Source organism: Enhydra lutris, unplaced genomic scaffold, assembly GCF_002288905.1.
Source record: "Enhydra lutris kenyoni isolate GAN:26980312 unplaced genomic scaffold, ASM228890v2 scaffoldscaffold2, whole genome shotgun sequence".
Classification (NCBI taxonomy): domain Eukaryota; kingdom Metazoa; phylum Chordata; class Mammalia; order Carnivora; family Mustelidae; genus Enhydra; species Enhydra lutris.
The window spans coordinates 58,369,906-58,382,352 of NW_019154086.1; the positions used below are offsets into that span (position 1 = coordinate 58,369,906).

A 12,447-nucleotide genomic window follows, 5' to 3' on the forward strand; every position below is an offset into this window, starting at 1 on the left:
TTCCTTATCCATTTCTCTGTTGAAGGGCATCTTGGTTCTTTCCACAGTTTGGCGACTGTGGCCATTGCTGCTATGAACATTGGGGTACAGATGTCTCTTCTTTTCACTACATCTGTATCTTTGGGGTAAATACCCAGTAGTGCAATTGCAGGGTCATAGGGAAGCTCTATTTTTAATTTCTTAAGGAATCTCCATACTGTTTTCCAAAGTGGCTGTACCAACTTGCATTTCCACCAACAGTGTAGGGTTCGCCTTTCTCCACATCCTCTCCAACACGTGTAGTTTACTGTCTTGTTAATTTTGACCATTCTAACTGGTGTAAGGTGGTATCTCAATGTGTTTTGTTTTTTTTTTAAAGATTTATTTATTTATTTATTTGACAGAGATCACAAGTAGGTAGAGAAGCAGGCAGAGAGGAGGAAGCAGGCTCCCTGCTGAGCAGAGAGCCCGATGCGGGGCTCGATCCCAGGACCCTGAGATCATGACCTGAGCCGAAGGTAGAGGCTTTAACCCACTGAGCCACCCAGGCGCCCCTCTCAATGTGGTTTTGATTTGAATCTCCCTGATGGCTAGTGATGATGATACATTTTTTCATGTGTCTGTTAGCCATTTGTATGTCTTCATTGGAGAAGTGTCTGTTCATGTCTTCTGCCCATTTTTTGACATGATTATCTGTTTTGTATGTGTTGAGTTTGAGGGATTCTTCATAGATCCTGGATATAAGCCCTTTGTCTGTATTGTCATTTGTGAATATCTTCTCCTATTCCGTGGGTTGCCTCTTTGTTTTGTTGACTCTTTCCTTTGCTGTGCAGAAGCTTTTGATCTTGATGAAGTCCCCAAAATTCATTTTTGCTTTTGTTTCCTTTGCCTTTGGAGACATATTTTGAAAGAAGTTGCTGTGGCCGATGTCAAAGAAGTTATTGCCTGTGTTCTCTAGAATTCTGATGGATTCCTGCCTCACGTAGAGGTCTTTTATCCATTTTGAGTTTATCTTTGTGTATGGTGTAAGAGAATGGTCGAAGTTTCATTCTTCTACATATAGCTGTCCAATTTTCCCAGCACCATTTATTAAAGAGACTGTCTTTTTTCCACTGGATATTTTTTCCTGCTTTGTTGAAGATTATTTGACCATAAAGTCGAGGGTCCATATCTGGGCTCTCTTATCACTGTTTCTTGTTTTTGTTTTTACTTTCATTACTTTTGAATTGTGCTATAACTTAATCTACTCAGATTTTTTAAATTCTTGGGTCAGATATGTCATTTGTAATTTCTTATAAAAGCATTCACTTTATTTAGATTTGCAAATTTGTTGATAAGGGGTTTTACATAAAATATTCTTTTTAAAAAAATTTATTTATTTATTTGGGTGAGAGAATGAGACAGCACAAACAGGGAGAGGGGGCAGAATGAGAGGGAGAAGCGAGGTTCCAGCTGAGTTGGGAACCTGATGTGTGGCTTGACCCTGGGATCATGACCCAGGCCAAAGGCAGACTTTTAACTGACTGAGCCACCCAGACACCCTACATAAAATATTCTTATAAAATTTCTGTTTTCCCCAATCTTATAGTTGTGTCCACTTTCACCACTTTTATTGCATGTATGCTGTCTCTTCCTTGGCCAGAAATGTTTAGTTGTTTCAACTGTCTTCTTTTTTTTTTTTTTAAGATTTATTATTATTATTTTTTTTAAGATTTTATTTATTCATTTGACAGAGAGAGATCACAAGTAGGCAGAGAGGCAGGCAGAGAGAGAGGAAGAAGCAGGCTCCGACGCGGGGCTCGATCCCAGGACCCTGAGATCATGACCTGAGCCGAAGGCAGCGGCTCAACCCGCTGAGCCACCCAGGCGCCCCTTAAGATTTATTATTTATTTATTTGACAGAGAGAGAGAGAGATCACAAGTAGGCAGAGAGGCAGGCAGAGAGAGAGGGGGAAGCAAGCTCCCTGCTGAGCAGAGAGCCCGATGTGGGGCTCGATCTCAGGACCCTGGGATCATGACCCAAGCTGAAGATAGAGGCTTAACCCACTGAGCCACCCAGGCTCCCCTCAACTATCTTTAAAAACAAAATAATTTCCAATTCTTTTTAAGTCTACTAGGTTTATATTATATATTTCTTTATTTTCTCCTACATTCTTTGGATTTATTTTATTTTACTTTTTCTGCTTCCTTGAGGTGTATCTTTTATTTGTTTACTTTCAATTCATTTTCTACCCTAAATAACTGAGGGTTTTATGTATCCTGCCATCCCTACATCCTGTATCATGGCTCTATTCTACAGGTTTCAGAAGTAGAACTATCATTATTGCTTCTTTCTTTCTTCTTCTTTTTTTTTTTAAGATTCCTTTATTTATTTGAGGGGTGATAGGAGGGGCAGATGGAGAGAAGCAGATGCCCTACTGAGTGTGGAGACCAATGAGGAGCTCTATCCCATGCCCCTGAGACTACAACCTGAGCAGAAACCACAAGGGTCAGATGCCCAACTGACTGTGACATCTTTTTAAAGATTTATTCGTTATTGCTTATTTCTAAATAGTTTATAAATTCCATTTTGATTCTCTCTTTATTCTAAAAATCAACAAGTACATAGGTTTTTGGGGATGGTGTCAAAAATCCTTTTATGATTCTGATTTTATTATATGGTAATCAGAGAATGTAGTTTGCATTAAATCAGCTTTTTGAAATTTGTTGAGATTTCTTGTGGCCTAATGTTATAAACATTGGAAAAATTGTGAATTTCTGAAAAAGGTAGATTCTATAACATCATGTGTTTAATTAAGTTATTCAGATCTTCCATTTCTTTTTCTCCTTCAATCCCTTAATTTCTGAGAGTAGTATGAATCTTACAGTGCCTGTGGTTTTGTCCATGTTTCTTTATTTCTTCCAATTTTTGCTGTGTATGTTTCTGAATCATTAGATTTTTGGCAGATACACATTTTAAGTGAAATTTTATTAATATTAAAATCCCTGTATGTTAATTAATGCTTTCTAATAACTTTGTTTCAGTTTTTGTCTAATATTTACCTGTGTTTGCTTTATTTTCGTTAACTTTTCTTACCATTTGTTTTTCCACTGCTTTATTCTCAACAGTGTTGTTTAATTTTCAGTTTGTCTCTTATAAATGGCATATAACTAGATTTGTGACTCAGTCTAAGTGCTTCTATCTTTTAATAAGAAATTTATCTAGTTTACACTTATTGTGACATGTGCTACAGCTGGACTTAACCTGCTTTATCACTTTATGTTTTATATTTAATTTGCTTCTTTTGTTGTCATTGGTTTGCACTTGGGTTTTTTTAAATTTTGTTCAGCTTTATTCTTTTTTCCCCTTAGTGAGATTGGTTGACTTGTGATTTTTTGGGCCAAGAAGGAAGGTTCATTTTTTTCTATTCCAGTAGTTTGAAAATTATTTCTTCCATTCTATTTGTCATAGTGAATTACCTTTACATTTTAAATAAACATATCTAAACCTAGTTTTCTTATTAAAGTATAGAGTTAGTATAAATTGCATCTCACAAATAAGACCTTAATATGCTTTATTTCTCTTCCATACTAGTTCCACGGTTTCTGAATATTCTTTTTGGATTTATTTATAACATTTTATAGTATTATACCACACCCTGCATAAAAAGTTATTTAGACTAAATTATAAGATTTAATTTTTCCTTTGCTTACCACACTGTCTTCATTCTATATCTTTTTCATTTACTCATTAGTTCATTTGCTGGGTTATATCTCAAATAATTATTTCAAAGTCCATTTGACGTAAATTTTTGAAAGCTTTGTATCCTTAAAAGTGTCTTTATTTTTCCTTTCCTCCTCAATGTTTGTTTAAATGAATGAAGAAACTTTGATTCAAAAATAGTTTCCCAGGGGTGCCTGGGTGGCTCAGTAGGTTAAGTGTATGACTCTTGATCTTGGCTCAGGTCGATCTCAGAGTTATGAGTTCAGGCCCTGCATTGGGATCCACACTGGGTGTGGAGCCTATTTAAAAAGAAGTTTCGCTCAGGATTTTTTGCCCATATGACTTCTTGAATCCATGTTGGTAATGAGAAATCTGATTCAGATGTGATTACTAAGTTTTTGTAAATTACTAATTTTTCCCCCTTGGATATCTTTTAAGAGTTCTCTTAATTTTATTTATTTATTTATTTATTAATATATAGTGTATTATTTGTTTCAGGGATACAGGTCTGTGATTTAGCAGTCTTAATACAATTCACAGTACTCACCGTAGCATATACCCTCCCCAATGTCCATCACCCAGCCACCCCATCCCTCTCACCCTCTCCACTCCAGCAACCCTGTTTGTTTCCTGAGATTAAGAGTTTGTTACGGTTTATCTCCCTCTCTGGTTTCATCTTGTTTCATTTTTTGGAGGACACTTCTAACTTGCTTATTTCACATTGGCTCTGTCTTCAACTAGATAGAGACCCAGCCATTTATCACCTCCTCTACTCTTATGACCCTTGTGCAGGCCACCGTCATGTCTCCCTGGGGTTATAGAGAACCTTCCACCAAGCCACAGTTCTCTCTGCTTCCACCCTTCACCCTGTGAGAACTCTGTCACCCTTGCCTCTCTTTAGCAGCCAGAGCAGTCTTTTAAAAACTCTCTGTACAAGATTCCTCAGTGACTTCCCATTACACTCAGAGGAAGAGTGAAGGTCTTCATAATGCTCTGAGCATCCTGTGTGATATCGTCCTCTGTTACCTCTCTGGCTTCCTTTCTCCTTCTATTCCACTCTAAGCTCATGGGCCTCCTAACTATTATTCCTTGGGTCTTAGCAGAAGACAAATATGTGTTCATAGTTACTAACATGCCTTTGATTTAAAAAAAAAATGATCTTTACAAAATAGCATGGTCTGTCAGCAGAGACATGGAGGTTAATTGAAGATGGTGCGGGGGGGAACATTTGCAGTCTGTTGCCATATTAACATTTTCTGTGTGTAGTAAGGCACGCACAGAATTAGATAACGTGGTCACCATACCTTTGAGTCCAGTTTTGTGGATTAAGTTGAAGGAACCAGAACCTCAGGCTCATAGGCAGGCAGGGTCCATGGGGTGTGGGGCTGCCCAGTCCAACTTCTGATTCCCACTCCAAGTCACATTGCTTCAGACCAGTCATTCCAGGAGGCAGGTGGTACATTAGAGAAAGAATGGACTGTAGTTGCTTGGAACAGGTCTCAAATCCTGGTTCCTTCCCCTGAGTAGCTGTCTGAATGTAGATGGATTCATTTTACATTCACTCCCTCAGTGGATACTTACTGAGTATCAGTCCCTGTTTTAGGAGCCAGGGATATATAAGGAACAAAACACAAATATCTCTGCCCCCATATGGTTTGAATTCTGTTGGGAGAGCTTTCATTCTATTGATAAGTTATCTGTGCTTTCAGAACCTCAGTGTTTTTGTCTACAAAAAGAGGCTCTGTATAACATCATCTACTTAGTATGAATGCTGTAGAACTAGAATAGTCACAGACCCGGCATGTGGGGATTCTGAGTGCATCATAGTTCCTCCATTCTGGTTTTCTCTACAACACTTTTTTCTAGCACTTACTATCACAGTGCTCTGGAAACTCCTTGTCTGATACATAACAAGCAACAAACTGAATCGAATGCCAATGTCTAGGTAATTTTCTAAGAATATGTAGATACTTTATTTGGAAGACACTGGCACTCTTAGTAGTGGCTTCTGTTCTCCATCCTTGAAGATTATTGGGGATCCTTATTGGGAGCAGGGGAGAGGGAGTTTTAGGAAATTTTGTAAATTGCCTCTATTACCTTGAAATCTCTTTTCGACTCCATATTGTGAAGACTTGATCACTCCTATAACATTTTTCCTGATTCCCTTTTTGGGGGTTGAGACCATGTGAACATTGTACCTGTTCTATTGTGTGTGTGAGATTTCCTTGTGCCATGTTGCTTTTGTGGCTTGCCTTTTTAACATTATAAATATTTTATTATTCAGCTTTATGAGAAAATGCAAGAAAGCACAGACTCTTGTAAAAAAGTCATGTTGTGGAATTGGCGGTCATCGAAAGGGCCTGTCATACACCTGGAATCCATCATGGCTTAGGATCTCAGGCAGCTAGGGGAACCCATCTTAAAAAACAGCTCTGAGAATGGTGATATAATATGGAATAATGGAGTTGAAATTTTGTGCTAAGTAATGTTTTGAAATTCGATGCCACGTTGCCAATGTGTTCCTAAATTGACAGTCATTGGGCAGCATTCCATATTGTCTCTAGTTTATGTCTTAACTGAGCTGGCTGGGAACACATCAAAAGTCACAGCTTCAAATTGTAATGTGCTGCTTGCCATACTGTGGGTATGACAGAAGCACTTCCATTACTTTGCATAGCTTGTAACTCTTCTTTTAAATTACCTCTCTGAGTTGACATTTCTCTTAGGTATAATCCACCCTAAGATTAAATTTGGTTAGCCCTTTCATAGTTCAGAATTTAAACTAGTTAAAAACCTTTATGCACTTCTTTATACTCAAGATAACGTAGGCCTTGTTAATTTCAACTTTAAGAACCCCTCAGAGATTTTGTAGGGACTTTAGCAATAAATTTAGAAAACAATTTTGGTTATAATATGCAGTATTTTCATGAATAAAAATATGGCACTTCTGAGATATTCTAAAAGGAATCTAATTTAGTGTCTGGAGTTTAAAGTCATTTTCTCAACTGTGGACCTTACAAGGGCAGTTCATTGGGAGTCTGTGTACCCATTGTGGATCAATGTAGAGGGTGTCCTGCATCCAAACACCTACTTCTGTCTTTCAGGCAGTCTTTCTAGCCTACTACCCTGTCCAGTAGGTCAACCAAACCAGTGGTTCTCAAAACTTGGAAGAGTTAAAGGAATCACCTGGGTAGTTTTGAAAAATTTACATTCTCAGACTCCAGCCACAGAAATTCTGAATTGGTAAATGAAGGAGATGTGACACTGGTCATGGGACCTCTCTTTCTGGCCCCTGTCCTGTCCTTAACAGTTTGGTGACCATACTGATGTACCCATGATATACCCCATATAAAACAACACTTAAAACAGTAGCAAAACAGTGTGCCTAGACTGGGAGAAGAAAGAGGCCACACCGAGGCCACAGACACAGCTGCAGGCTGAAGTAGAGACTTTATAAGAATACCCAAATGCTGGACTGGAGACAGATGCATAGGCTACTCCATCTGCTATTATTCCACAAACTTTCAAGCCAGTTTCCAACTCAGGACACTCTTTTTTCCCCATGTCTGTCATGTGGCTGTGTGTGTGTGTGTGTTGGGTGGTGCTCTCTCTTCCTTTCTTTAGTTTATTATAGCCAGTTAAATAGAAAATGAGAGAGAGAGAGAGAGAGAGAGAGAGAGATACAAAGATAGAGATATGGGTATACTTTTGGCAAAGTTCCAGACAGAAAAGAAAGACATTTAGCAGTAAACAAGAGAATACTTCTTGAAAAAAATATGTGAAGTAGTTCCTGGTGGGTGGGGAATAGCAGTATTTTTTTCTTAGATCTTTTGAAGATAACTTAGTACTCTCGTATTTCAGTTTCCCAAGTAAATGGCTTTATTTATAAAGACTGATAGCATCATCATTGAAGATGATCAGTCATTAAAAAGTCAGTCTTGTAATGGGAATCCCCTGTTGTTCATTCTCAATTAAGCCAAGGAAGTCCTGAATAATTATCATTGACTCAACAAATATTTATTGATGCGGATGCTAGCCTCATGGGGCTTACGGTGGGAAGGGGGGACAGATGAATAAAGACAGTGACACGGCTAAGTAGCAAGTGCTGTGATGGGAAGGCCCAGAAGAAGAAGAGGAGCACCAAAGCCACTCTATTCACCCAATCTTGGAGAGTGCAGGAAGGCTTCAGGAGGACAGGAGATCTCAAGTTGCATTGTGAAAGGGAAAAAGGTGCTAACCAAAAATGGCCAAGGAATCGAATGTGCTAAGACCTGGGTATAAGAAAGCATGACCACTATCTGGAGACCTGAGCATGGTCCTCAATGCCTACACTATCTACAGCTGGCAAGTGATGGGGCTGGGGAGTTTTAATTGGTGGCCAGATCATGAAGGACCTTATACATCATATGGAGAAGTTCCAAAGTTATATTTGGGTTGTCTCTTTCATATGTAGCTTTTATATTTAGCTACCTTTGTCTTCTTTCTATCACAGACATCACAATAGCATAAGAAGTATTGCCATTCTGTTTGTTACAAATAACGAGGAACTTTGAAAGTGGCACGTGTTTAGAAAAGGGTTAACATGGAAGGCTTTTGTCCATAGAAAGTCTTACTTTCAAGGTTGGCCCTTGGCTGGTCCCACCCTGATAGAAACTTTCCTTAACAAGTAGGGTTGGCTCACTGTATCTAAACTATGCAAACAATATGGTTTATCCTGGAATTTTGATATAGGCTAGCAGGCCAACTCCCAGTGAAACCCTTCAGCGCTGTCTCTAAAGGCCTTCCATAGGCAGAAACATCACACACATGTTACTGTATTTTCATAAGTGGGGGAAGAATGAGCTCTGATCCATCATGAGAAGGAAAAAACACAAGAAAGCTGCAGTCATATTCCTTCATACCCCACCTATCTTTCCCCATTATGATCCACTGTGTATCCTTACCGCATCACTGTGATAATACTTAGCCATAAGTACAACTCTATGCTAAGTCCCATGAGCCCTTCCTATGAATTTCCTAACACAGGGGAAGTCTTGAGGCTCGCCAATACACCTGCTAGGACTGTTTACCTAGAGTTATTTATTAGATGAGGACAAAACGTGAGCTATCAAATGTAGAAGTAACAGTTTCCTTATTTTGTTTTTGTATAGTATTTTTTTAAAACCCAAACTCTTCTAACCCAGTTTGACCTCTCATCATTATTTCTCAAATTCGGCTCTGAGTTACCTTTGACTTTTACTTTCAAATGACAGAAACACGTTAGCTTTTAGGAGAGTGAAAGAAAGCTACTGGCTCTAAGGATAATTTTTAATCAAGAGATCCCAAAAGGATTTGAAGTCTTTGGAATAGTTATAGTGTCCCAAGGTGACTTTTTTTTTTTCCTTTTTCTCTATCTCTCTTTTTAAGATTTTTTTTTTTTTTTATTTGCAAGAGAGAGAGTGAGAGTGTGCAGGAGAGGGGAGAGGGTCAGAGGGAGAAGCATACTCCCCGCTGAGCTGGGAGCCCGACACAGGACTCCATCCAGGGACTCTGGGATGATGACCTGAGCCAAAGGCAGTCGCTTAACCGAGCCACCCAGACCCCCTTTCCTTTCTCTTCTAACAGGTGAGGATGTATTTGATTGGGCAGCTTCTGATGTACTCGCAGTCACCCACAGTATTATGGTGTAGCACCATAGTACAGACAGCCTCTCTGGCCATGTTAAAGATGCATTAGTATTTATAGAATACCAGCCATGAACCAGATACTTTTATATATTTTTTATTGGGAAATTCCACTCAAGTCTTACTTGAAAAGAACTTCTTTTTAAACCATTAAAAGAAGTCCTGAAATAACTTATGACCATCCAGGAAATCCTTGGATTTCTTATAGGCTTATCTTCAATTAGGTAAATTCCTTGGAGCTCTGCCCTCTCTTATGGAGTAACTGGTAGTGGTCTGCCACTCAGTTGAGCCGCTCCCCCCACCCCCCAACCCCCGCCCTTAGGCAGGCTTTCTGTTTCCATCATCTTTGTCTCCCTTCAGACTGTGGTAGGACTGTCAACATGGCGGGCGTAGGGCTCCCTGCTTTCTATTTGACCTTGTAGCCCTTCATAGAAGACTTTTCTGGGGTCTAGTAGGTAAACAGTGCTACTTCCATAGCACAGCTGGGCTTGTTTTTGATCTTTATTTCTCATCTAATTGGAGAGGATTTACAGTTCATAAATGGACTCCGATATAGAAGGTCCCTGGAGTTAGTATATGGCAACAGAGTGATTTCCCAGCAACGTGCAGTTTTACAAGGATAGCTTTCTTCATAAGGCTATTTATGTTGTGTCTGCTCCCACTTTATAGCCTTTCCGTCCTTTATTTTTTCTCCTTTATCCTCTCACTTACCACGTTGTCAGACTTCTCCCTGCAGCTGGCCATAAATACTTAATACTTAACTGCACTTACAGAACGAAGTTTTGTATTTATTGTTCATAATTTCCAATGCAAATGAAATATTTTTATTGTATTTTTCTGTTTACAGTAACTCCATGGAAATGTTTCTTATTCATGGGAGCCTAGATTTTGTTGTTGTTATTGTGTTGTTTTGTTATGTTTGAGCAGGGGGATAATTTTGTTTGACTTGGTTTTGCCCTTCTGATCCAATAGCTGTAATGGGAAGTGGATTTTCTTTTTTTTTTTTTTTTAAATATTTTATTTATTTATTTGACAGAGATCACAAGTAGGCAGAGAGGCAGGCAGAGATAGAGGAGGAAGCAGGCTCTCCACTGAGCAGAGAGCCCGATGCGGGGCTTGATCCCAGGACCCTGGGATCATGACCCGAGCCGAAGGCAGAGGCTTAACCCACTGAGCCACCCAGGCGCCCCGGAAGTGGATTTTCTATTGCTGGTATAAGTCTGCTTAGTATCAGTTGCCAACAAAAATTCAGTAATAATCAAATTGGAGGTGATTTATGCAGCCCTTTGTATTTAGAGGCCTGCTTATTGAGGTATGTGAGTGTTGCAAGATTTGCTGGTGCAGCCTCTACACTGTGCCCTTTGATATATATATTTTTTAATTTAATTTTTTTCAGTGTTCCAAAATTCATTGTTTATGCACCACACCCAATGCTCCATGCAATATGTGCCCTCCATAATACCCACCACCAGGCTCACCCAACCTCCTCCCCTCCTCCCCTCCAAAACCCTCAGTTTGTTTCTCAGGGTCCATAGTCTCTCATGGTTCATCTCCCCCTCCGATTTTCCCCAATTCCCTTCTCCTCTCCATCTCCCAATGTCCTCCGTGTTATTCCTTATGCTCCACAAATAAGTGAAACCATATAATTGACTCTCTCTGCTTGACTTATTTCACTCAGCATAATCTCTTCCAGTCCCGTCCATATGGATATAAAAGTTGAGTATTCATCCTTTCTGATGGAGGCATAATACTCTGTTGTATATATGGACCACATCTTCTTTATCCATTCGTCTGTTGGAGGGCATCTTGGTTCTTTCCACAGTTTGGCAACTGTGGCCATTGCTGCTATGAACACTGGGGTACATATGGCCCTTCTTTTCACTACATCTGTATCTTTGGGGTAAATACCCAGTAGTGCAATTGCAGGGTCATAGGGAAGCTCTATTTTTAATTTCTTAAGGAATCTCCAAACTGTTTTCCAAAGTGGCTGCCCCAACTTGCATTCCCACCAACAGTGTAAGATGGTTCCCCTTTCTCCACATCCTCTTCAACACATGTTGTTTACTGTCTTGTTAATGTTGGCCGTTCTAACTGGTATGAGGTGGAATCTCAATGTGGTTTTGATTTGAATCTCCCTGATGGTTTCTATTCTAGTTTTCCAGAGAGATGGTCATTCAGAGCCTACACATCTGTTCTGTATTTTGAACCTTGGATGAGAATATTCATTCAGGCCAAAAGAGTTAAAACAAAACATCTATGTTACTGCCTCTACAGACCCAGGTAACTCACCTTCTTTCAATTAACTTCATAGAGTTTTTATTTATAAAATCAATATGCCCCTCTCCCTCAACTTGTTAAAGCGATTTGATAGTAAGAATCTTAAAATTTGATAGTAAGGTTTATAAATGAAATTCAGACTGCTTCTGAAGGGTTTGCTGAAGAGTAATCATGTGTAACAAATATTTTGCCATAATATTTGCCATAATAACAACACACTGCTGTGAACATTCTGAAGTTAGAGAATCATTCCAAGGATGATTTCATTTTTTACTCTGTTGCATCTTAGGTGCTTTGATTATGATGTTCATTAAACAACTCACAGTTCACTTATGTGTTCTGTTTATAGAGATGTTTGAACTATTAAGTCACATATATGTGTATGTATATTTTATATGTATAATGAACATACTTACAAATTTGGTTCACTTGTATTTTAGTGTAAACTTTTTTTATACCATATAACTTATTATACCATAATAACTTATTATACCATAATAACTTATCATAACCATAATAACTTATTATACCATAAACTTATTATACCATAATAAGTCTAGTTAACATACATAACCACACATAGATTTAATTTTTCTTGTGATGAGAACTTTTAAGATCTCTCTTAGAAACTTTCAAATATGCAATACAGTATTGTTAACTGTGCTATACATTACATCCCCAAGACTTATTTTGTAACTGGAAGTTTGTACCAGCATAAACTTTTTTTTTTTTTTTAAAGATTTTTTATTTATTTGACAGAGATCACAAGCAGGCAGAGAGGCAGGCAGAGAGAGAGGAGGAAGCAGGTTCTCTGCTGAGCAGAGA

General features: G+C 38.7%; 1 protein-coding gene across 1 annotated transcript in view; it reads left to right on the forward strand.

The window, feature by feature from the left end:
• LOC111146439 (MORC family CW-type zinc finger 1) overlaps positions 1-12,447 on the forward strand; it is a 172,867-nt gene that overhangs the window by 43,231 nt on the left and 117,189 nt on the right. The window contains 1 exon segment of the mRNA XM_022501999.1: positions 11,500-11,625. Coding sequence (XP_022357707.1) covers positions 11,500-11,625 — 126 coding nt within the window.